Source organism: Hemicordylus capensis, chromosome 4, assembly GCF_027244095.1.
Source record: "Hemicordylus capensis ecotype Gifberg chromosome 4, rHemCap1.1.pri, whole genome shotgun sequence".
NCBI classification, from domain to species: Eukaryota; Metazoa; Chordata; class Lepidosauria; order Squamata; family Cordylidae; genus Hemicordylus; species Hemicordylus capensis.
Window position 1 is genome coordinate 75,903,668 of NC_069660.1, and position 26,949 is coordinate 75,930,616.

The following is a 26,949-nucleotide window of genomic DNA, read 5'->3' on the forward strand; positions in this document are numbered from 1 at the left end:
GAAAAGTTTACTTATGTTCTTATGTTCATCATAAAGTACTTCTGTAGGTACACCCTACATGGATTTGAATGGTGCATGGAACAAATAGTGCATGGGGGAAAATTGGAAGGAACCATCAGGAACCCTATTAAAACTGCCTATGTGAACAGCCCCCAGATTACTTCAAATTATCTTTATTGCACTTATATGTGGCTAATATATCACCTCATAACTCACTCTACTTTACCTCACTTGCCCACCATCTGGGGAAGGCCCCGATCATGAGAACCAGCCCCTTTGTCTCTGCAGTACCCTCCCCCTCCAAAGGAAACTGATGATCCTATAAAGCTACCTAGAATTTCCCTCACAAAATAATGGGGGCAGGGAATGGCATGTTTAATTTCATGTCTAAAATCTTCCTTAATAAGAAAACTGAGATTCAGGATGTCTGAGACGCCACAGTAGTAAAGGGGGGAAATCCACTCTTAAAGGGCTTGTGGTAAAATTTATAAGATGGTGGATATGGCAAAAATGCTCCATTCAGTCATTCCCGCCTCACTTTTCTGTTTAGCTCAGATGCCAGTGGAATGGTCAAGGGTCTGCAGAGATGAAAGCTTTGTCCACTGTCCACGTAATCCATGCCCACTCACCTTGGCAAGAAAACTGCATTGTCCCAAATGTCCAAACTGGTGTGACAAATAACACAGCTTAATAAAGAAAACAGAATCCAAACCAGCTGTCTGTGAAGCCGCCTGTCTCCAAACAGCTGCCGGATTTCAAAGTGAGTTATAGGTGAAACAATAGAGGCTGTTGTTCTCCATCCCGATCTCGTCAAAACCTGCACATGCCAAAGGAACTGCATATGGAACAGAGTGCTTTTCAAAAGTTGGGAGAGAAGCCAGTGAGCACGAGATTAGAGAACAAAACAAAACAATTGCGCTAGCTTCAAACGATGATTGTCAGAGGCATGCAAGGAGTGTTCTGAGAGATGGCATCTCTTCAAGCTCTGAGCAAGGAGTTCTGCCTGACACTGTGGTTTTAATAGAGCTTTTCATTGCAGATGATACCAGTGAGTTTCAGCACTTATCCGATGCTTGTGTCATTAACTGTGTCAGGGCTTCTTCAACAGGCACTCTCTTCCCACACAGCAAGCTTTTGCATGTAGGAAAATGTGTAGGAGACAAAACGGGATCATCAGGTGTCATAGTCTGAGAATGCTACTTGTGAAGCTGGATGCTTCATAGCAGGTAACAAATTACGCAGCAGGCAAGGCAATATAGGAACATTTTGCATCCCTGTATCCTTTGTCTGCTCTTCCTGAAGTTGGCCACCAGAGTGACAATCACAGATGCTTCTGTTTCACTGCATCGTTAGCTCTAGCCACACATTATATTCAACACATGTACAATCTGTGTTCAGCATGCACAGTAACGGTTATTCACATGTCACAGGACAGCAGCACACTATCTAACTGCACTATGCATTTGAGGGACCTGTACCCAGGTTCACTTTTAAAATGAGCATAGGTACAGTCATATGCACAAAAACACATTAGTATGGACCTCTAAATGCAGGTGCAATGTGCTATCGGAATTGGGCTACTATAAGTGAGTGTGTGCCTGATTTACTGCATGTGCATGGACTATACATTTGCAGGGAGATTGTGGCAGATGTGGCATACATGCAGCTACACATGCACATGTGATCTATGTGACATTTTCATTATCTTGCCCAGACGGAAAATGTATTCCATGTAGGAAAAGCCAAATGTCTGGAGCAGCCCTCAGTCATAGTTTTGTTTCCCTCAATGTCACAGGTGTTTTTGCCCTTCGAGCTGTCTCTATTTAACCCTCCACAGCCTACTTGCGTCAGCTGTTGGCTGCACAGAACAGGTGCCTGCCAAGAATGTCTAAGAAGGTCAGGCGACAGCTCATGGTCTGATTCCCCTCCTTCTCACATCCCGAGACTGGGCTTCCTAGGAAGACTGCATTATAGCAAGGAAACCAAGCAGATCAGCATCCCTGTCGAATTTGGGATACTCACAAAATTACCACATCCAGTGCAAAACTCCCACTATTAACAAAGGAGCAGCTGGGTGAGTAATCATTTTGCAGGATCAGTGTACATTTGTCAGGGTCTTCTGCTTTAGCAGATTGATTAAAAACCATGATTTTATTGTGAAAACATAGGCAGTAAGAGTTGTTTTTTAAGCTGGGGGGGGGCTTTTTCAGTTGGATCAGAAAGAGGCAGACTTGGGCAACAAGGTTTGAATGACTAAAGGGATAAAATAGTATGTATGTTAAGCACAGCTCTACAACAATTAGCCAGAGTGCTGTTCATACTGAAGAGTGTTTGAAGCTTTCTGAGTATTCTGCCTTAGTCCTCCTTGTGCTCGAGTGTTTTTGTCCTGTCCGCATGCTGCTATCGAGCAGGAATAGAGTGAACAAATATTTGCTGACCTGCTGGTCTCAATCAATCTTAAATGCATAGAAATCCTGAGGATTCATTCTTATTTTCCATAAATAGCTATCAGCGGCAAGCAGTGATGATTTCTGTTTAAAATGAATGAAGGTGCGTGAGAGGCTTTCAGGATCTGAGGCCACAACATGGAGCCTGCTTAAATAGTTGAGAATAACAGAACACCCTTGGGGCAGTAATGAGCTCAGCATCTCCTGCACACTGGTGGGGGGACTTTGCTCCCCAAACCGGGCTGTTTTTGTGAGGAGCAGCTCTGATCACCAATCCATTGATTCCATCAGAAATTCTCCGAGGTCCTTGGCTACAGAAGGGTTTGGCCAATTGGCTTAAGTGCTCTCTAGTGAAAGAGGAACTGAGGCTGTTCTCACGACACGGCTGCCTGGGTTACCCCAGGTGGCTTGTGTCATCTTAAACGCTGCATGGCGGAGGACAGCATGACTACCATGACTACCGCTTGTCTTCCAGGGACTGCAGTTGAGCTCCTGCCTTCCCTGCAGCCCTTGGAAGCGGTGGCCAAAGGTCATGTGCACGACCTTGCTGATTTTCAGAAGAAAGATATAGCAGAACAAGCCGCTATCTGCTAACCTAATCTAAATCGGCACTCATGGCCCGTGTCGTGAGAACTGCCTCAGTTACTCTTTCACTAGAGAGCACTTAAGCCAATCTTTAGCCAAGGACCTGCAGTCAATGAAGTCGCCCCAGATTCATACTAGAATCATTCTGATCGCATATTAACTCAATGCAAGCCTTATTAATGATGATACAGAAAGATAAGGTCTTCTTCTTTGAGATCTGCCCTGCACCATTGTGTCACCTTTCAGTTCATTCCAGGCCATGTGCTCAGGCCTCTAAAGCTTAGGTGGAGCAGAATGACTGTATTCATATTTGTATCTTCTTCAGGTACATATTTGCAGAGTAGCTTTTCCTTTGCCTAAATTAGCAACAGATGAGTATAGCATTTGCTTGTGGAGTGCAGAATTGGTCTCAGCTCGTAAATGAGCAAGCTAAATGCCAGGTGCCTTTAAATGAAGATGGCTAGAAGACAGGGTCTGCCAACTAGGGTACAGAAAGGGTGGTTTGTGGGAAAGCCAAGGGCATCATTAGGGGCTGGACCATGGGGCACTGAGCCCCCAATGAATTGCTCAGAATCCCAAATCCCTTCAGCCACCTCCCTCCTTCACGTCTTCTTCCAGAAAGGAAGTGCAACAGCAGTAGAGGTGCCTGCACAGACTATGGGAGAGACTCCCTAGCCTCACCTTCCCCTCTGCTACTTCTACTGTCAGAGTTTGAAAGTAAAAGCCACAGAGGTGAGGCCAGGAGAGCTGCTGTATTATAGTGTTAGAATTTTTTTTTAAAAAAACACACCATAATAATTCCTGAGGGGCGAGAAGATCAAGTGTCATTATCAAAGGGGAGGGCTGCGGGCCCTGGCCCTAGCTCTTTTAAATACCTAGCAATGGCCCTGTGCCAAACCACACCTCCAAGATTTTGCCACTTAGCCAAACGCACCTGATGATAAACAGACAGTGAGACAGCTCCAGAATATTTACGGAGGGTGCATAAAGCAGCCCATGCGGCAGTGGCTCCCCCATTATCCCAAATGCCCCAGCAATCACAGGCAAGAGATACAGCCTTTTAGCAGCCTATCAATCCTGGCTAATGTGGCTCTCATCCTTCCTCCCCACAATCCTCCAGCTTTGCGGAGCAACCATATAAATCCTTCAGCGAAGCAAACTGTATCTTTGCTCCTTGTTCATGAGGGATGCTGGGACCAGCCGTAAACTTTATGAACATCATATTCTTTCAGGAAAGGAAATACAAGATTAAAAGAGCTCAGGGTTTGTGCACACAAGGATTTATGGCATCAGTGTTGCAACTCGGCTCCTCACAGGGAACAGAGCTTTTCATTTCCAACACTCTGTCACTCAGCACAGTTATTCTTTCAGATGAGGGAAGAGGAGAAAAAGCAGATTTAGAAATACACTAAGGACTAATGCCGCATCTCAGTCATTGTGAGGGAAATGTCCACATGGAAATACGCAAAGAGCCCACTAAAGTCAGCCAAATATTTCCCAATATCTGCAAAGAGCTTTTGTTCAGATACTAAAGCAATGCTTATATGAAGCAGCAGAGAGCCTGTGTGTATATATCACTCTCAGCCTATAAGGGGAAACTGAATTGCACCACAAAGGGGGAAGCAGATTTAAATCAGTTGGCTATTTATAGACCTTGGAGCTAGACTTTCCAAAGAGTTTGGCTCCATTTCCTAACATACCAAGCTCTTCTAAGTGCTGGTATTGTGGGGGCAAGGGGTGTCCTGTAAAAGTTTCCTTGCAAAATAACAGAAGGATTTTCTTTTGACTGCCTTTGTCACCTAGCACTGGCAAAAGCTATTGCACCAACAACCCTGTGGTTTACAGGACAATAATCATGCGTGGTTTGCCACTGTATTCAATGGTCAATGGCTGGCTACCTCACTCATTGCTGTCCTCATTGTTTCATTCTGAAATATCTTGTTTTATTTGCAACATTTCTGTTTGGTTTAACTGTCCCAACATGAAGTGTGTGATCAGTAAGCACCATAAATCTCATGTTTAGTGCATCAAAAAGGAACAAAATCACCCAATGGACTGCAAACGTATAGCTAATAACAGCAATCACGGCTTGTTTGACAGAGGAGCGGGGCATGTTTTTCATGACTAGAAAATGTTTTTATATTAGAAGCTACAACTATACTACTACGATGACAGATATTTATATACTGCTCTTCAACCAAAGTTCACAAAGCAGTTTACAAAGAAAAATACATAAATAAACTATAGGCTTTAAGAGGTTAATATGCTATGCAAAATTAGGACAAAATATATAACCCAGTTTTTGTGAAATGGTCAGCTACTATACTGAGAAGCCAAACATTGGCAGGAAGCTGTGATAATCGGGGATTTAATGACAACATTAAATGTCATTAACATTTGCACTATCCTTGCTAATTCAGCAAAGAGGCACCTTTTACCGTGGTGATTCTCTTTATTTAGCAGGGGGAGAGTAACTGGCCCTATCCACCCGCAGCACAGTACCTCCAGTGACTGTTGCTGGTGTCTATCTTGTGTTTCTTTTTAGATTGTGAGCCCTTTGGGGACAGGGGTCCATCTTATTTGTTTGTTATTTCTCTGTGTAAATCGCTCTGAGCCATTTTTGGAAGGGCGGTATAGAAATCGAATAAATATTTATTTATGTATTTAACATATTTTTATACAGCCCAAAACTTATGTCTCTTGTTTACAACAAAATTGTAAACAAAATAAAAATAAATAAATAAATAAATAACTCATAGTTTGAAACCATTCGTGATCTCCTCCTGTACACAAAGTAATCATAGTTTAAATTCTTAGGGATGGGTTCATGAGGATTGTAGAATTAAGAAAACAGATTTCACTAACTTCTTAGGAAAACCCAATAAGACATAACATCAGAATATTCAGAAAGACTAACTCAAAAAGAAAATAAGAATAAATCTTTACTCAGAAAGAAAAAGAGGGGTTATTTGACTAACCATCTTGAAAGAAACTTTGTGATAACTTATGAAAGAAAGTTCTAGACACTTATTGCTTCAGGGTTCCATCGAGCCATGCCCGTACTAGAAATACCAGCTAATATTTGGGTGACCTATTTTGAAAATCTTTTTGTGAAAAGAAATACAAATGAATTTTCTAATCAAGCTGTCTCCCAGATATATGAACAAGAGTTACCAATCTGGCCTATAGGAACCAACTCCCCTCAGGGACCCATTTCCAGGACATTTGGACCAGGGGGGGTTGGCAAAACCCCCAGTGCATGTAAGAGCACCCATGTGCCAGTGTGAGCATTGCACATGTGATTTTTTTTTTTTAGCTGCTCATGCAAAGCCATTTTAGCTACACGTGCAAAGCACATGCAAAGCTGCATATGCAAAGCATGTCAGTCATTATAAACAGGAATATTTAAAAATCAATTCTCAGAAAACTAAGATGAAAGGCTTAAGAGCCACTGATGTACAATGAATGACCAGATAGTAGAATTATTATTATTATTATTATTATTATTATTATTAATTTGATTTCTATACAGCCCTTCCAAAAATGGCTCAGGGCGGTTTACAAAGAGAAATAACAAACAAATAAGATGGCTCCCTGTCCCCAAAGGGGGACATTCACTCCCTGTCCCCAAAGGGCTCACATTCTAAAAAGAAACATAAGACACACACCAGCAACAGTCACTGGAAGTACTGTGCTGGGGGTGGATAGGGCCAGTTACTCTCCCCCTGCTAAATAAAAAGAATCACCAGGGTAAAAGGTGCCTCTTTGCCCAGTTAGCAGGGAATAGCTAATACATCCAAATACTTAGGACTTCATTTTGATGCTCAGCCAGCTTGGAAGGCCCATTAGTAAATTAACAGCTTCTAAGTCTATACAACAGATTTTGAAATTTCCACATTAAAAATATATACAGCAAAAGTTCTGCCACAAATACTGTACAGAGCTAAACTTTGGGGTTTGATAAATCTCAGTTGGAGACAATTCAGAACAAATTTCTAAGGAAATTACTGTATGTAACCCCTACTATACCTGCAGCTATTTCAAGAACTGAAACAGCTCTCACTTCTATTTCTGCTAGAGCCAGGCTGTGGGCATTACAGTTTTGGCTGAGACTGAATAACCTGGAGGGTCATTGTCTTGCCAAATAGTACAAAGGGGTGGTTAGGAGCAGGATTGTCGTACGATTTTGTCTGATTATTGGCCTCATTTGAGGACTTGACTAATATCAGACCTGGGGGTAATTTATGTGACTGGGTGTTTGGTTGTGATGTTAATGCAGGTGTCCAGGAGGTACAAGCATCTGGTTTCTCTACCTGGTGCATTTTGTTTTTCAGTTTTTGATATCATTGCTGAAGTTATTTAAAAGCCTTAACCTTCTTGCATATAAGGAAAGCCCTTACATTATTACAGAATTAAGATTCCAGACAGCACCATTTATAATTCTGGAAAGGAGATACCTTAGAATTCGGAAGCCCTTGAGGAAGTGCTTATGAGAGAAATTGCAGGTCTCCCACATTATGTTCCATACTGCCCACTTAACAAGATTCCAAGTGAAAGATTCGGGTTTTATTCTTTACCTAGCATGGCTAATAGTTCAGAGCAGGATGTTTTAAAATTTCTTCTGTGTGCTGTGCATATAAGAGTTACATGTAGCTGTAATTGCTATAGCAGCCAAGAAGATGCGTGCTTTATAATTGAAAGAATGTTCTATTAATGATCTCGGGGAATTATTATTCTGATCAGATATGTGCCTGGCTAGTACGATGTTTTTTGCAATTGATCAGTTAATAATTTGACAGGCAGGTTATCGGTCTATAATTACTTTATTATTAATATAAATATAATATTAATATAATATAATATAATAATATAATAATTTATATAAATATAAATATAATATAATATAAATTTTTATTTATTTATTTGCACAGTCAGACAGGTGTTACTGACTGGTTTGTTTTATCCAGACATCGAGTCCTTCCCAAGGACCTGGGATGGCTGAATTTTATTGTCAATGTTGTTGCTGTTGTTATAGATATCGTCACAGAATATAGGCTGTTCTCAGTAAAGTTGCTTTTTGTAATTGGCTGATGGTGATTTCTATGGCCCCTATGGGGCATCATCATCATCATCATCATCATGCTATTTACACACAATCTACCAGATGTTATTGACTGGATTTGGTACTTTCATTATCAGGCCCTTTCCAAGGTTCTAGGATAACTAAAGAAAAATTAAAGATCGCGTCGTAGTATTCATGCCGTCCCAAGTAGTGTGGCCTTCTGTAGCTGATGTGTTGTAATTTTATCAGTGCCCGAGGTGTCAAGATGGTGTTCAAGTTCTTTTGGTACTGCACCAAGGGCACCAACAACTATTGGCACCACTATTGTTTTCTTTTTCCAGAGCCACTCAATTTCAATCTGAAGGTCCTTGTATTTAGTTATTTTCTCCAATTGTTTCTCCAATTATTATTATCATTATCATTATTATTATTAATTCTATTTATATATAATAAATAGATTTTTTTCCAATGAATATGTTAGGATTGGAAATGAAATAAAGATATTACTGTGAGCAAATATAGTTCTTCAGTCCGTGCATATATATTTATTTTTTCCTACTTAAACTAGTTTATTGATGAAAGCCTGTTTCAGTGGCTAAATCCCTACACACAGTTAATAAAACATGATTTTTCAGTATTGTGCCCCATAATTTAGTGACAGTGCAAAATGGTTTGAAAAGTGATGGGATTTCAGGGAGAGGTGATTACTTTGCAGGCATAATGTTAGCAAGGTAAACAAAACAAAACAAAATGTCCTGACTGTATGAAGTACAGACAAGTGTTTACGTATGTCCAAGCATTGATTGATTGTCAATGATATGAGCTTTCTTTTGGAAAGATTGGGCTGGGAGTGGAGAGATCTTCTGACTGGCGGAGATTACTTTTGCCAACACCATGGTGTTAATATATGGAGAATGTCCAGTCTAGGGCTTTCCTAGCACATTATTAATAACCTTGCTGGTAGGGAACATTCTGGTCTTGGGCTCCCTGAGAGAACCTTGAGAAGCTAATTAGCAGCTCCCTGGTGAGCAAATTGGGATTATTCTCTTAACCTGAAGTATCCTTACGAAGGAGAAGGAAGGAGAATCTTATTAATAACTTGGTGTTCATTGAGGTAGGAATGCCCTGATCAAGCTACTTTCAGGGGAGCCAAATTAACCTGATAGCTCTTCTAGGTTATCTTCCCTTACCTTTTTGTTCAGCCATCATCACCACAGCCCATGCAGTCTAAATTGGGTCCACTTCAGTTACACACTTGAAGCCTTGGCTCCTGGCCAGCTGTGTGAGAACATGCATTCTCTTCATGGCTCTGCAAGCTTCTCATGGTCAGGAAATGAATGCACTGGCAAGCTTGTAATGTGCAATATAGACCGAGACCCAGGCACGAAATGTTACACAGTATGTCTTGACTTGCACTGAGCAGTAGAGAAATGAGAAACCATTTGCTCCTGATTTCTGACCTGCTGAATTTATCCTCCAGATTGCAGAAAGGTTCTCTAAGAAGACTTTACATGCTTTTGATCTAAGCTCGCTTCAAGCCTCAAGCTATCATCTGATCCCAGCTTCAAAGACAAAAATAAGGTTTTTCCTTCAGTCTGAGCTTAACTCCCTACAGAGAAGAGTCCAGCGCATTTGGCTGCACCATGGTGGTGCAGAATAGTCTGGACATTGGAGACACTCGGAAAGGGATCTTGCTGGAGCCATTTGTCCACCAGGTTGGAGGCCACATGAGCATGATGAAATATGATGACTACACGGTCTGCAAGCCCCTCGTCTCCCAGGAGCAATGGTTCTACGAGACTGTCCCCACAGTAATGAAACAATTCACACCTCAATACAAAGGTATGTCCAAGACTCCAATCTTTTTAAGTGTACATATTAGGAATTATGTTTAATTATGTTTATTGTGTGTGTGTGTGTGTGTATGTATGCATGCATGCATGCATGTATGTATCATATTTATATACTGCCTGATATGTATATCTCCAGGCGGTATACCCAATTTAAAACAACATATATAAAACAGAGTAAAGACAATTAAAACAATTTCACAGAATAAGAGGGTTAATTTCATGGGATAAAAACAATTAAACAGTTTAAAATTAATTTCAGTTAAAAGCCTGAAAGAACAAGTGTGCCCTGAGGGTCTTCCTAACAGCAAACAGAGATGGAGATGCTCTTATTTTGACAGGGAGCATATTCCAAAGCCCCGGGACAGCCACAGAGAAGGTCCAGTCCCGAGTCGCCAGCAAACAGGCCAGTGGCAACCATAACTGGACCTTTCAAAATAATCTCAATAAGTGACAGTGTTCATGACAAAGAAGGCGCTCTCTTAAGTGCCCTGGACCCAAGCTGTTGAGGGACTTTGAGTGCACATAATTCTCACTGGACTCTGAGCTCACTGGATTCTGAGTAAACATTATTTGGACCAGGCTATATGATTCATAGCTAAAGCAGGAAAGGTTTTGTGCTCAGTGGTTGGTGCTTATAAAATAAGAATCAGGAACCAGTGCCTTGTGGACCAAATATGGCCCTCTTGAGGAGCAGTTATTGTCCTCCGCCAGTTGCCAAGCCAGAGGGAAAGGGTGTGTGGAAGGAATGATGGCTGTGCTTACGGACCTTGTCAATTGTGTATTTCGCTGAGGATGGGGTGCCTCTGGACTGCCATTTTCTACCCAACTCAGAGTTGGAGTTGGTAGCAAACTAGTTGCTGACCAGAATTATAACACAACTGTGAATGTTCAGTACACAGTACTACACTGCGGAGTCCAGTTCTGTGGCAGTGGTATTAGCTGGCAGGGTCACTACCTCTTGCTGGGCCACCATGCAAACAGAAGTAGCCCAACTACAGGTAAATGACTGCATACCACAGTAGCCAAAGCCTATACAACTGGGGCATGGTTTGCTGCTGAAACCCATTTAAAATGTGTGGGCTGGCTGTTGTTAGCTGCTTGTGAAAGGAAAGACTGAAACCTGAGATAAGAGCAAGAACATTGACAGTGCACTTTTCTCCGTATCTATGAGGCAAGACCAGGACAAGAGTGACGTGCCAATGTTCTGATGTTTATTGCCCTGGTTGTGTTTTGTATAGTCTTCTGTGAAACTCAGTACAGAAGGACAGATTTGAAAAGGGGAGTCAATGACTCAAATAAAGTCATTTAGGGGGTTTCCCAGTTAAATATATGGTGAAAGATTTAAACTGGGTGATGGAAGAAAGACAGAAGAGATTACGTCCTCAGTATTTAAAAAGGAAATAGGTCAACAACTTTTCATAAAGTATGAAATCAGCAGTCCTATTTTGGTGAGGCCTGCTTGGAAACGATTTTAAAATATAAAGTTTTATACTGGAAATTCTCTCTTGACATCAGTGAGGTTTCATTAGCGTATGGAGGAAGAAGATCCCCAGTGCCTGTTGGTTTAGGCTTTTCAGGCCAAGTTTATTTTAGTATGAGCTGTTGCCTTGTTTATAAGCACCTGTAACTCCAAACCAGGCTCTCTGGCTTCCAGTCTTGGGTGGCCAAAATGCTACACTATCTTCACAGTTACAGCTGATGGGAATATTATACAGTTGAATTAAGCATATGAAAAACCAGGAGGCTGGAAGACAAGTGGGAAGGCTCGAGCCCTTTCTATGATATAGGAACAGACAAGAGAGGAGAGGGGAACCATTTAACATTAATAGGTATGATTTCCATTTTCAACTCTCCATTTAGAATTTCCTCCCCTCCCCAACATGGCAACTTTCTCATTAACTGTGATTTGTAACCAAGACTATTTGGAATCCATGGTATTGTATTTCCACTTGACAAGACCAGCTGCGTACTTCACACCTCCCATGGTGAGACACTAGCCAGCAGACATGTGTTTCGGCTATAATAGAGCACTTCCGGAGTGTTGGGAGAGTGTCGAAAATAGTTGTGCTGCGCTGCAAGAGCACCTGTGCTTCGGAAAAACAGGGACTAGCGTAGGAACTAGCACTGCATGTGTGCTGTTAGAGGCATGTGTTAGTGCGTTAGCATTAGTCAGGAAGTCAGCCACTGCCTGTAGTCTGAAGAAAAACAGACTTCTAGATGAGTATGCCCACAGGAGTGCTGTTGATGGAGGCTCCCTGCAATGGTAACAACAAACACTATGTTTCTTCTTAGGATTTTATTCTTTATGCCAGGATGCCTTTTAAATCTGTTAATGACAGCAAGAGACTAAGATAGGAAGGCCTTACTCTCACAGATACATGCCTGCTTTTGACTATGAAGTTGATATCAATACAGTTATTTTTCTGCTCTATGAGTACAATTAATCCAAGGGTGCAGCCAGGGGCATAGCTAGGGAAGAAGGGGCCCGTGTTCATCCCCCTCTCTGGCAGCCACTCAGGGTGAGACAGATAATGAAGAAAATAGAGAGGGGTGAAGCTGGGGGGCCCTCAGGAGCTAGGGACCCTGAGTTCTTTGAACCCTTTTGCTTGATTATAGCTACACCACTGGGTGCAGCTATAATTGAATGTAGGGGGCAGATGTCCTTGGGCTCCTGAAGGAGCAGGGCCCCACCAGTTGAGTGACAGCTTACTCTTCACTCTTCCCCTCCTGCCCCTCCAAAGAAGAAGATGTGGGGCAGGGGCCCATCTTCACCCAGGGCCCACTCCAATCTTGCTACATCCCTGAATTTCCTATGCAGAATACCAGCATATTCTAAATGTATACAATCTGTATATTATGAGACTTGGAAATAGCTACCTGCCAATGTTGATCAGACTTGGACAAGCAGTGTACCAAATGTGCCTTGTGCCTGCAGCAGCAACAATGGTGTGTACACACATACCTCACAATAAGAATAGTTTACAATCCTAAGCAGGAATAGGGTATCCTGCAGCAATATTTGCTTTCCTCACTCACATGTCACAAGAAGTGTGGCACCTTTAGAAGCAGGAATAAGGCGGCACAGGAGAAGCCCACACTAAGATTACTGTTGGTAGAATGCAGGCTGCACCTGCTGTGTTGGTGGTACTAGCATCACCTTAGTCTGTGATGCAGATAAGTGGAAGGCCAGTACAGGTTAGACATGGGTGCAAGCACAGAGTGTGGAAATCAGACCCACATTGTTTTATTGTTTTATATACTTATAATATTGATGCATACCAGATGTGGAGTGACCCCTGAGAAAACCTCCAAGGTAAATTAACCCTTATTCTTAACTCAGATCATCAGTGCTCATTTTTAGGACTGAGCCATGAATATCTTTCTTGGGTGTGTATTTCTGACCCATAGAATGTAGGCATGCTTTTGTGCTTCCATTCCTTTGCAATAAAAAAATATGGGCACAGACCAAACCCCTCGTTAAACACACTGAGGCCATGTCAGAAGTCCTTTCATTCCATTGCTTGGAATGAAATTGAATAACTTGATCTTTTATTAACGAGACCTCCACCGCTAATCTGGGTACCTTGAATTTGATCAGAGATAAATAGGTGCCTCTCTCACAGTTCCTCTATCTGGCAAGAAACCAATACAGTCATCTTTCACAAGGGTAATATGTTTGTGTTTCAGAGACCTCGGGTGCTCTGGCCAACTGAGTGGGTGTAGTTTAGTGGCTAAGAGCATGTGCTGTGAACTAGAAAGTTACAGATGCAAATGTTGCCTTTGCTATGAATTCCCTAAGTGGCCTTAGACAAGCCAATACGCCTCAGCCACCACCCACCTGCAATATGGGGATAAAGTTCCTGATCTACCTTAGGAACATAGAAAGCTGCCATATACTGAGTCAGACCATTGGTCCATCTAGCTCAGCATTATATACACAGACTGGCAGTGGCTTCTCTAAGGTTGCAGGCAGGAATCTCTCTCAGCCCTATCTTGGACATGCCAGGAAGGGAACTTGGAACCTAGATGCTCTTCCCAGAATGTCTCCATCCCCTAAGGGAATATATTACAGTGCTCACATGTTGTCTCCCATTCATATGCAACCAGGGCAGACCCTGCTTAGCTAAGGGGACAAGTCATGCTTGCTACCACAAGACCAGCTCTCCTTACAGCGTTGTTGTATTACTGATATTATATGAACTGCTTTGAAATACTGGAAAAGTGCTATATAAATGCTAAGTCATATCAATACTTAACTGAAGTGCAATCCATAAAGTTCCCTAAATTGGGTAGTTTCAGAAGTGGTGGTATGATTTTTATAAAGAAATGTTTACCTCCCACTCAGTGTTATGGTCCCTATCTAAATCCACCATTTAAAATAATAATAATATATTTTTATTCGTCCCCATTGCAGGAACAGGCAGACCTTTTAAAAGGAATTAAAAGGACTTCAGACCTTTTAATCCCTTAATGGCTAGAAGGAAAAGTGGGAAATTCTTTCTAACCACAAAAACATAAACATTCAAAGTACTTTCATGTGTGCTTCCGCAATGGGAAAGACAAAATATAATATTTTATTTTTTTTACATTTTTAAAATCAATATAAAATATATATAATCAAAGGAATGCCCTTGTTCTTCTACATGGGGAGGGAATGATGGTCCTAGAGATGACTTCAGATCCAGAAGTTTTTGTAAAATTCTGGCTTGAAACTAGCCAGATTTCACAATTTTTATCCAATTTTAAAGATTTTTTTTTAAATTCACCAAAAATCAGGGGATTGGGCCATAGCTTTGGGAATAATTACATAGTCCTACCAATGTGAAATTCATGTATGCCAGATTTCATAACTGTTTGCCCATCCATTCCAGAAACATAAAAGGAGGGCATGCTTTTACCCCTTTTCATGAAGGCAAAGGGCAGATTCCTCCACCTGCTGGTGGAATTATGGTCCAAGGGGGATCTTCAGTTTCAGAAGTTTCTGTAAAGTTCTGGCTTGAAACAAGTCAGATTTCACTATTTTTAGCTATTTTTAACAAAAAATTCAAAAAATTACCAAATATCAGGGAATTGACCAATTTTCTTAAAATTCACTACCAGGAGCCCTGACCTCCATCCCCACGTTTGTGGAAGGTTTCAAGACTCTAGGCCCAACTGGTGATTTTTAGTTATTTTTCCCCATTCACCTCTATCTGGAAAAATCTAATTCCATTTTGCTAATTCCAAAATTCTGAAATATTTCTGAAATTAATTATGATAATTAATTCTGACTTTGATTTTTACTGATTTTTACCAATTTTGGGCAATTTTTGATAAAATCTGAATTTTCGAATTCAAATTTGCACAGGCCTAGAAGAAAGTGTGAGACTTCTAAGTACACTGCACTAGCCTTCTTGGGAGGAGTACAAGTGAATAAATAAATTAAACAATTCAGCTGTTCAGCAAAATGTGTAGAGATGCCCCAACTGACAGGCAATAGTGAAGAAATTAAAATCAGTCCAGAAACAGAAATCCAGAAACAGTTTTATTCAAATCAACAACAGAATTTCAGTATAGTTTTCCAACTCTAATCCATACATATCCAAGATAAGATGTGATCGAAGTAGTACACCTGTGAGACGAATCTTATATTATAAATTAAGAGCTTGCAGTTGAAACGGAGAGGACATGGTCAATAATTTTCAAAACAGGATCAGAGAAGTAGTGTATCAATGTAACAAGAGGCCCATCAATCCAGATTCTTCTCTCATATGCTTGCTATCTTAACCAAAAAGTTAATCTTTAATGTTCTTTACTACAACAGTCAGTAATTGGCTGGATGAGGGATAATAAACTGAAGCTGAATCCAAGTAAGAAGGAGGTGCTCATTGTTGAAGGTCTGCAAGACGGGATAGAACTTCCTGTTCTGGATGAGGTTACAGCCCCCTAGAAAGTTCATAGCTTGGGACTGCTCTTGGACCCAGGTCACACCTTGGTGCCTCAGATTGAGGCTGTGGCCAGGAGCACTTTTTACTAGCTGCAATTGATTGGTCTACTGCAATGCGCTCTATGTAGGGCTGCCTTTGTACATAGTTCAGAAACTTCACTTAGTCCAAAATGCGGCAGTCAGATTAGTCTCTTAGTTATCCAGGAGAGTCCACATTATGCCTGTTTTTAAACAGTTGCACTGGCTGCCGATATGTTTCCGGGCAAAGCACAAAGTGCTGGTTATTACCTTTAAAGCCCTGAATGGCTTAGATCCAGGTTACCTGAAAGAACACCTTTCTCTACAAGATCCCCACCACTCATTAAGATCATCCAGAGGGGTCTGTCTTCAGGTGCCACCAGTTCATCTGGTGGCGACCTGGGATTGGGCCTTCTCAGTTGCCACCCCTAGGTTGTGGAACACACTCTGTGTGGCGATGAGAGTATTATCTTTCTTGGAGGCCTTCAAGAGAAATCCAAAGACCCATCTTTTCAGCGTGGCTTTTAATGATATCTAGTTTTAATTTTAATTTTAGTTAATTGTTGTATTATGTGCATTTGATTTTAATGTAAACTGCTCTGAGCCACTTTAGGTAGAGCAGTATATAATTCAAATAAATAAATACATAAATATAAACTATTTTCATAAAGTTAGTAACAATTAATAGCTATAGCTAGTTGTGTCCTGCTGGCTGCAAAGCAATGGCAGACAAGCTGCCCCACCTGAACACACACACCCCACCACCTCCATTTCTCTAAAAGGGATAAGATAAAAGCATTTTGTCTCCCTGAGCGGGCAAATTTCCATGACAATATGACATATGGATGTTTTAGAGAGAGCACCTGCATTTTAAGTGCTCTTTTTTACTCACCAGGATGTAAAATGCTCTCCCCTGCCAATATTTTGCCTTGAAGGTATGCAGCATTCCCTAATCGTGATCCAGTTAAGATAGCTAATGTTCTCTTGAAGGCCATTTGAGGAACAGCCACTGTGTATATTCTTTGCTTTTTAAAAAGCAATTTCCTTACCCGTGCTGTGGGGGGAAGGGAGGGCTGGGCTTGGAGGCAGGGTGAGGGGTGGGGAACTGGGAAAGGCATTGTAAAATACAAAATGTTTAAAAATATTTAAAAATTTTAAAAGCAATTTCCAACATTTCTATCCATAAGCACTCCCCCCCCCCCCCGCCAAAAGGTTGTCTGAGGTGCAGAACCTACATACCAATTAGGCTTTGACTTCTTGTCTCACCTCTCTCTCTCTCTCTCGTTTGCACCTTATGATTCCAGGATATTTCTATACTATTTGTGTGCTTGCACTACACATGTGGAATTTCCTCAAGGGAGAAACCTCAGCCTGCCCCTTAAAAAGGCAGGCTTAGGTGCATTCTTTCTCTAGTATAAACTTGCTCACAAATAGATGTTCAGCCTGCTATTGAAAATGGCAGGCCGGGGTGTTTATTTGCTAGTTATTGCTAGTTATTTCCCACTGATGGGCAGATGCTTCAGAATGCTGTTTGAACTGGCAAGCTTACAGGGTACAATTTTCCTCATAAACCTCTACAGATACTGTTAGGAATATTTTAGGGAAGTTACTACTTCTTTAATCAGATACTATCCTCTCCACAGTAAATCTGGCACTGAAGAACTTAGTCAGGGATACTGCTGAAATACAGAGCACAGAATGCGCCAGAAACTTCCAGGGTGTCACATACCCACAGAAAATAGCTGGTACAGACATATCCTTAAAAAGTGTAACACTTTCCCATGAGGCAGAAGGGTAGGTTAAGCATCAGAAGGAATATCAGTGCACTCTCTGGCAAGACTTCACCAGCGTGGCTGGACCTTGTCTCTATTTTTATACATCCTGAAGGCTTCAGAGGGGCTAAGGGACCATTATGTAATGATGCCATTTTGCAAAACTTTGCTTGAATGTCATCATTTAAATCTAACACCAATTAGTGGTGTTTCAAGAGACTGCTTATAGAACCAGCACTTTTTAAATGCATTTCTGACAGGTTAAGATGACCTTGAGAAAAGTTTTCTTTTCTTTTTTTAAACTGAATACTTCCTCTCTCAAGGCTGCCTATCTAGTTTAGAACTCACTGTGAGATTATAGACTTATTTTCAGGCCATGGTTCTACCCAGACTCAAATTGCACGCGGCAGTAAATAAATGTGCCTGTTAATTTAAAAATATACACCCAGGAGCTGGGAAGCCACAGAGCAAAACAGCTTCTGAGAATTGTTGAGATGCTTCTGGCATGCTGATACCTTCTGTAAATATCCTCTGTCTGCCAAACTTGCTACGCACACAGCCCAGCAGTGCCAGGGATAACACAATGAAGGCAAAAAAGCAAGTGTTTAGCTGTAACAAACTCTTTCCTCTTCAGCTGTAAATCCCAAATCATAACAAAGCAAAGGTATTGCAGAAACCAATGCACTGAAACTATGTTTCACAAACTGGTGGATTATGATGCACAAGGCTTTTCTCTGTTATTGCTGCAGCAGACAGACATGGCGGCCCCCTGGAATATTGGGTAATGTCACATCCAGCAGCAGAGGTGGGTGTAGATCAAAGAGAGACACACAATGCTGCAGATGTGCTTTCTAGTCACTTCGTAATATATGTGCAGGATAGCATCAAACAAAAGTTGCTATGCTACAGCCGCTTGGCTGACTGCTCCTTCCCAGCCACCTCTTCCTCCTACTCCCAGTCTCAGCCCGCCTGTCAATCATGGGGGAAGCCGTCATGTGATCAGCCCCACCCACATGGCTGCTGGCTGGCAAATATAACTATGACTGCCTGGGAATAAACCACAGGGCCTGCGACTGCAGCATATAAAAGAGCAGTAATCAGCTCACGTGGAATGCTCATGGCTCATCACTGGCTTACAGAGAATTAAGTTTAACAGATATCTCACTAAAAGCTAGATGATATGCCTGTTGCATGATTGGGGCCCATCATGTGTTTCTTTCTGTCTCTTTTAAAATGTAAATCGTGGCTGTGTAGGCACCTTGGTCCAAACTGGGACTGCAGCAGGAAAGGGGGCTTTAACCTTTGGTCCTCAATGCCGTCCCAATGCCAATTGCCTCCCTGTGGCTGCTGCTATTTGCCCCCAGAGAAATGCTCCCATTGGTGGCAATGGCAGCTTTTCTCTCTAGTCAAATAGCAACCTCGGGGATCCTGAATGGAATCGAAATCATAGTGGGGGGAGGAGTGAAAGCCTTAACTCACTGGGTAACTCTGAGCCACTCACTTCTCTCTCCGCGATCCTAGCCTACCTCACAGGGTTGTTGTGATGATAAGCATAAGCATCTACACTGCTCTGAGCTCTTTGGAGGAAGAGCAAGATAGAAATAGAAATAAATAAATAAATGCTCTAAATACACAACACACCCTGATCTGGATCAAAGCACTACACAGCCGTTACTTATATTCCAAAACCACAAATATGCCGTCCCCAATCTCGCAATGGGTGTATCATCTAGTTCAGCCCTTAGACAGGATGCAGAGTCCACTTCTTCCAAGTTTTTCAGTGATGTTGCAAATTCAGACGTGCAGGCCCTCTCCATAACAGCTCCCATGGCTATGATCACTCCAACAGCCAGTGAAGCCAAGAAGTACCGGCACTCCGTCCCTGTGTGTTCCCCACCGTCCACTACACCCCTGGAGTTTTCCAAGAAAAGGCAGGGAGGCAAGGAATTATTGTGGTCTAGAATGATTGCTGAGGAATACAGGATGTTTTGGATTAGAGAGTCCTTCAGATCTCTTCTGACATGATTCTTCAGGAAATGAGTTTTAGGTTATGTTTAAAACTTATTTGGCTAAAATACAATATGTGTTGCTGATGCACCCAGCAATCTGTGATTCATTGTTGATCCCCATCCGTAGATAATAGAATGTATCCAGCGTTCTCCCCATCTCATAGGGGTATATGTACACTGAGAATTTATGTGTGTTTAGCATGCTGATTCAAGCCAGATGGGGACTGTTTAGATTCTTGCACTATCAGGTAGTCCAAACAGCAGCAGGATCAGACCTCACAATCAAAATGAGAGGCCACCACCGCAGAATCTCAGCTACTTAGTCCCTGTAATTTTTCAAGTACCTCTTTTTCCATTTCTGGTTTAGCGCCACCACCAGTGAGGGAAGTAGCTATCCAGACACAGCTTTATATTTGAGTAGCTGTGAAAAGGAGGCATGTCCCAGACCCGATTTGAGGGTGTTAATAACCTTTGAGTGGAAGCAACAGGTGCTCATGACCTCTGAGAAGAAGGTATTGAATGTAAAATGCATGCTGAACTGGGTTAGTAGGTAAGAAGATGCTGCTCTTATTGGCATTTTTTGCAGTACCATTTACAGTGGGAAAATGGAAGCTCCTGGAGTTGTCATCATTTTTTGTAGGCATATATGGGAAACTATAGAGTAGCAACAAAAATCTATTCACCCATCAAAGATTGATAAAGTGCAGGGTGTAGACTGCTCGCCTGGTTTAGACCATGTTGGAAGAGAGAGGAAAATAATCAGCTTCACATTCCCCCAAATCTTCAACGGTTGATGTTTATGGACAGGGTAACTTTGTAAAGCAATCTCTGTAAACTAGCTTAACCCGTGCAGAACATCTGCACGCTAGTACTTGATTGCTCCCCTCACCTCTGCCACAGCCCCCTCACCTCAGAGTTCTCTCCACCCTCACCTGAGCTGCACTCCTGCTCCTCCTCCCGCATCCCATTGCTTCCATCCCCCTCATCCCCTCATCCCTCTTGGTTGCTGCTCCATCCCGTTGCTCCATCCCTCTCACCATTCTTGGTTGCGGCTGCAGCGTTGCTGGCAGCGATTGGCCAAGCCACAGCCTCCTATCCCCAAAGACCTCCTCACCCGAGCCCCACTCCTGCTCCTCCCCACAGGATTAGCAGCAGCATTTGACCAAGCCCTTCTTCACTGCCACAGTCATCACTGCTCATTCCCCTCAGGATGCTGACAGGCTTGGGCCTGTCCCTCACCTGCCTGCCTCCCTCCTCCAATGGCTTCTGTAGCTCTGTGCAGCGGCAACAGTTGACCAGGCCTTTCCTCGCTGCCGCCATGGCCACTCATTCCCGTCAGGCCACTGACAGGCCCAGGCCCGTCCCTTGCCCTTCCTTCTTTCTCTCTTCCCCTCCCTTCTTTTTCTCTTTCCCCCACTCGCTCTTTCCCTCTGGCTTTCTTCCCTTCCATTCTTATTTTCTTTCTCTCTCTCTCTCTCTTCCTTCCTGAGTTAACAGATCTTGTTAATCTTGTTTACTCATCTAATTCGCACAGTGGCAGCCTCCTTCTCCTGAAGGGGCTCTTTCCTCCCTCACCACCCCTCTCTCTGCAGACCCCTGCCCACTATCCTTTTATATATATATATAGATTCTTCTCTCCTCTACAATCTTCCCACCAGTAACAGCTGCATTCCAACTGACCTTAACCATCTATCACAGGATCCTCTTCCCTATCTGCATATGGAATTCCCACTGCCCAATCACCATGGTGCTTCTGCTCTGTTACCTCCGATTCGTAAAGCACTGTGTGGGTGGGGCTTGCCACGCACCCTTTGCCATGGACCACCTAAGCCTTTTTTTTAATATAGATTGCTATTGTTCTTAGGGTTGCCACCTTTTTTACTGGCCCTTGCTCCTCAGCCTTTATTTATTCATCAGCATGTACTGCAGACAAGACTTGATATTGCCTGTCTCCATGCAGGGGCGTATCTAGGATGGGGCAGGCAGGGCACGTGCCCCGGGCGCCACTTGAAGGGGGGGCACCATTTTTTAAAATTTTTTTTAAAAAAAATGGCCGCTGAAAACAAAATGGCCACCATGCATGCTCAAATGGCCTCTGTGAGGCCCCAGGCCATGCCAGGCCCCACAGAGGCCATTTGAGCATTGCGGTGGCCATTTTGTTTTCAGCGGCCATTTTTGGGATTTTTTTAAAATGGCCCACACACATGCTCAAATGGTCCTGTGAGGCCCTAGAGGACAGTGGGGGGAGGGGGAACCTTTGCAGACCACGGACTTTCGAAAGCCCCCTAAAGGGGCTACAGGTTAAAAAAAATGTAATATAAGTCACTGTACACATATTCAGTTTGGCACTATGTACAGAGAAACAGGGCTTGTGAATACTGAGCTGAAGCTTATGAGCTAGGATTGTATTCATTTGCTCTTACTTTGCTTCTTGTGATAAGTGAGTTAAATGTGATGTCTTAATAATATGGCTATTAATGGTGAGTTTGTCTTTGAATCAGTGTGAAATCCTTAGTATTAAGGCCCACTGGGAGTTTCTTGTTCTCTTTCTCTAATTTCAACTGTTTTTCTGAAATACTAGACTATATTCCAAGCAGTGACACAGTGCATATCCTTTAATTATTTTCAGAGTATCTGGGAAAAGTCAAATTCTCCATTTATTTTTAAAACTTCTGTAATAGTGATGCTACAATGCATAGTAGAGAATTAGACAGGCACTTCTGTTTAGTTTTCCAAGTACACCTCCACATAGTATTTGGGTATTTCATGAGCCCCAGCATACAGAAATTCGTAGTTTTCCAGCATTTTTTGGTCTGGCTACGTCCACAGCTAAATAGTTTTTGAAATATTAAAAGATTAACGAGCTTGACTTGTATTTTTCAGCTGATATTATGGTAAAGTTATCTGAAAAATGGGTGTCAGATGTTTGGCCAGGGGGCGCAATTTTAGTGCTTGCCCTAGGCGCTATTTTCCCTAGATACGCCTCTGTCTCCATGCACTGAATATTAAAGACATAGCATCAGGCCAGATTGGTTTTTTTGTCCACAGGCAACCCAATTTGGTCCTGAATTCCCACCACGACACTTGGGACTGTTGAGGCACTGCTGTGAGCTGTTCACATGGCCTAATGGGAGCCTGCCTAATCCCCAGTTGACAGCACTATGAAAAAGACTCTCAGCTGGCCTTGTGAAGTCTGGGCTGGAAACGAAAATGCAGTGTTCACCAAGTTGAATTGGTGATGTCCTTACGAAGGGGACCACTGTCACCAGCCTTTCATCAAAAGGTCAAAGCTGCCTCATCAACAAGCTATGCTCATAAAGAATCTGTCATCTGAGACTCTCGAGGCTGCAGCTGTGATCTTTAGGAGTGGGGTAAATATGTAAAAGGTTGTCTGGCATTTCAGCCACGTGAGCCCCATGAAAGCCAGTGGGAGGGACATTGCTCAGATACAGGCTGCTTTAGTGCAGCAGATTGCCGGTTGTGTTTTTGTGTTGGGGTACAACCCAGTTTTTTGTTGGGGTACAACCCAGAGATACATGCTATTCCTTTAAAAATGCAGAGGAAGCGGGAGATGACGGGGTAGCTGTAGTTTGCACATTTGTGGCTGGGGAGCCACAAATGGGGTATGGGGAACTCTTTGAAGGTGTTAATGATCTGTATTGTGCATTCCATCTAGGGAACCGTTGCACTTTCAGAACTTAAAAAGACAAGAAAGTAACCAACTAAGATCAAATCCAAGCTTAGCTAGGAAGCACACTGGAGAATATGTCTAATGGTAACCTGTCTCACAGGGTTGGGGAATATGTTTCTCTAGCGCTTTGTATACAGGAAATGTGTTTACAAAAATTCTGAAAGAAACTAAAAAGGTTCTAGTAAGAATTAATCCACCTACTTTCCTTTCACTACCCCTACAACTGGACTAAATTTGGTCCAAATCTGTTAGGCATTTCACAAGTTAGCCCACTTGTGCTTCAACAATTCATGTGTCTGCCATCTTGAACTGGGGTGGATGACATCATCACAAACTATGTGTTTGAGATGTCCCTATGTGTAACTACAACTATACCAAATTTGATCCAAATTGGTTCCCACCTGCACCTCAAATGTTCACGTGTCCACCATATTGAATAGGGTGGATGACATCTTTACAAACTATGCCCTTGAGCCTTCCCTATGTGTCCCTACAGCTGTAGCAAATTTGGTTCAAATCGGTTAGGTGGTTCACAAATTAGCCCACTCAGACATTTACACATCTGCCATCATGAATTGGGGAGGATGACATCATCACTAACTATGCCGCTGAGGTGTCCCTACAACTGTACCCAATTTGGTTTATATTGGTCCAGACATTGCAAAGTTGATAGGCAGGGGGACTGGCACACAGACAGACACACGGACGGAATGCTGGGTGATCTCATAAGCCTACCGGAAAGTAGGCGAAAAATTAGAGGTGCTTGCTTGTAGCCACATACCGTTGCAATGCCTAGATATCACCAAGAGGTTTCACTAGCTCTACAGATTTTTCTGTTATGAAAGAAAAAGATGGAAAGAACAATATTTCACAGAAAGCTGGATATTTTGCCTTTTTAATTGGTCAATATGGATGCTACTGTGGTATCTTTAAAAAAACATCACTACTGAGTAAAGTCATTAGGGTTTATCTCTGAAACCATTTTTTTAAAAAGTCTATAACGTTTCTCCATTCAAATATATTTGGGTACTATAAAATTAGTCAGAAGAGATTAATGCTCAATATAATTTCTCTCACCAGTAATCCTGGTGTGGGTACTAAAAAGAAATCTTGCTACCTCTTAATGGATAAGAGATCTGTCCGATTTCCTCTACACTGTAGAGACTACAGTCATCTGAAGTTAGCCTTGCCTCTTCTGTTTCTCCCATCTCTCTGCTTCTCCCTTTCCTTCTGCTATCTTCCTAACCCCTGTCTTATTTATTTATTTATTTATTTATTTATTTATTTATTTATTTATTTATTGTTAAATTTATATACCGCCTTTTATTAAAACAATCCCAAGGTGGTTTACAGCAAAATTTAAAAATAAGATTGTAAAAAAGACACAATTAAAATATTAAGCTAAAAATATAAAACAAATCTGATTAAAAATTAAATCAAATTAATTGTATTAGATCATTAAGCTCTATTTGTCCCAATTAGATTGGGAATAGGACTTGTATTTTTTGCTTGTGTTATGCTCTACATGATGCTAAGTAATAAAATAAATCGATATTGGAACTGTTCTTTCTTTTCTTTTCTGTCTTTTTTTCTTTTTTTAACTCTTAAGGAGAAATTCATACAGATCCTTAGACTGATAAAGCATCCTCTCAGGATGCAGTCTGTACTAAGACAGCTCTTGAAAAATACAAGCTCTGCTTTTAAAAATAGGTTTTTCTTTGTGATTACAGCCACAGCTTCTGTCTGCAGCATCACAGGTGAAGCAAATGTTTTGCTTGGCTTCCAACACATGGGGTTAAGGGTCAGGCATCTGAGCAGCCAGACTGCCAGTGGAGTGCTCTCTCAGCCTTTGGCCCTTAAGAAGTGGCAAGATAGAACCCAAACAAACAATAATGTGGGCTATTCTGGTGTGATCCTGTCACACTTGTTCCTGTTTAGAAGATCCTCTTCTAAAGTATGCCGACAACAAGATCTGCTTTCCAAGTAACCAGCCTCTGTGCGTGTTTGCTGTGGGGTTTTACTTTAAGGCAAGACATGGGTTGCCATGCATGTGAAATCTGAGCCATGTGGGAAAGGGCCTGTTCTATTTTGGAACAGGCCAAGTAGCAGATCTGATACATGAAGCAAAGGGTAAAGGGTGGATAACAAGCCTGCTTTCCACTTCTTGCGTATCTTTCCCCCCACTTACCAATGAGATAAATCAAGCTTTAAAAACGTTTCTAGAGAGCCTTATTCTGGGAACTGGCTTTGTTTCAGTTTTGTGTCAGCCTCTTTCTTTCCTTCTCACTTTCCCTTCAGTGATGTTACCCCAGTGTGGAAATCCAAAGAAGCTGCAGGCTCTGCCCCTTACTTTACCTGAGGAAAACTAATGGCAATGGAAACCTTTGTGTTAGATTCAGATTGCTGTCGACTTCCTATAAAGTAGGAGATGGGGGTCAATTTAATTCATTACCCACCTGCATTTTCCTCCCAGAATGCTGTTTTTCTCCCACTGGTCCAAGATCAGCAGGAACCCTGCTAGGAGGTGGGGGGCAGCTGATGGGAAGCCATTTGGGGGCATTATGAAGCTCATGTATGAGAAGGGATAAACAGCTGGTCTGTGGTGCAGTTTACATCACCCACCCACTCCCCACTTTATGTTTATGTCTATGTTTTCCACGAAATGCATTTCAACACAAGGGTCATGCATCCATAATGTTTAGTTGCTCCTGTGTCTCCTGTAGTCCCAGAACATCAGAACATGCTGGACTGTCAGGCCTCAGTTGGTTCAGCTATTGCATCACCTGGAAAGAATGAAAGCACAAGGACATTGTACACAGGGTAGATTTCATCTGGAGTAGAGAGGAGAGTTGGCAGCATAAGAAAAAGGCATGTCAAAGAGGCAGAGGGTTTTTTTCCCCAAAGAATGACATGGCACACTTCTGACTCCTCAAAGTCAACGAGCTGTCGGCAGCTTCCTAACCATTTCTGAATGTTTCCATAAGCACACAATGTATCCAGGGATATGAACATGTGGACAACAGGATGCTCATGCCTACACAGATATATAGACTTTTTTTTACTGGGAAATGATCAGCAGGGAATTGAGGACAGATTTTAAAAAGATACTTCTTTGCATTTTCCATAATTAATTTATGGAATTTGCTGCTACAAGGGGACACTCTTTGTGCAAAGAAGTATTTTTCTAGCTTAGGTGGCTTTAAAGGGGAGGAATGGGCAAACTGATGGAAGACAAGCTTGGCAGTGACTACTACCAGTCATACGGACTACTGTATGTGCCATCTTCAGGTTCAGACGGCACTGTTCCCTGTAAGAGGGATTCACAGATGTTGTTGACTACAACTCCCAGAATCTCTAGCTGCAATGGCCTTTGGCTGGGGATTGTGGGAGTTGTGGTCAACAACATCTGCGAATCCCTCTTGCAGGGAACACTGGTTGCTGGAAAGCAACAGTGGGAGAGGACCATTTGCCTACATGTCCTGTTCCTGGGCTTCTCAGAGGCAGCTGGTTGGCATCTTTATTTATTACTGTCTTTCTATGTAAGCCACTTTGAGAACTTTTGTTGAAAAGCGGTATATAAATATTT

At 42.2% G+C, this 26,949-nt stretch overlaps 1 protein-coding gene across 6 annotated transcripts in view; it reads left to right on the forward strand.

Moving 5' to 3' along the window:
- The first annotated feature begins 1,937 nt into the window (after window positions 1–1,937).
- Window positions 1,938–26,949, forward strand: part of IP6K3 (inositol hexakisphosphate kinase 3) — a 36,340-nt gene continuing 11,328 nt past the window's right edge. The window contains exons 1-2 of one of the 6 annotated variants that reach the window (XM_053313533.1): window positions 1,938–2,074; window positions 9,575–9,936. In XM_053313533.1, the coding sequence (XP_053169508.1) occupies window positions 9,738–9,936 (199 nt within the window). In that variant the 5' untranslated portion in view covers window positions 1,938–2,074; window positions 9,575–9,737. Of the gene's footprint in view, window positions 2,075–9,190; window positions 9,209–9,297; window positions 9,937–25,195; window positions 25,360–25,661; window positions 25,785–26,810; window positions 26,903–26,949 lie in introns of those variants that run through there. The other 5 variants (XM_053313534.1, XM_053313536.1, XM_053313532.1 and 2 more) reach the window with 5 other exon arrangements.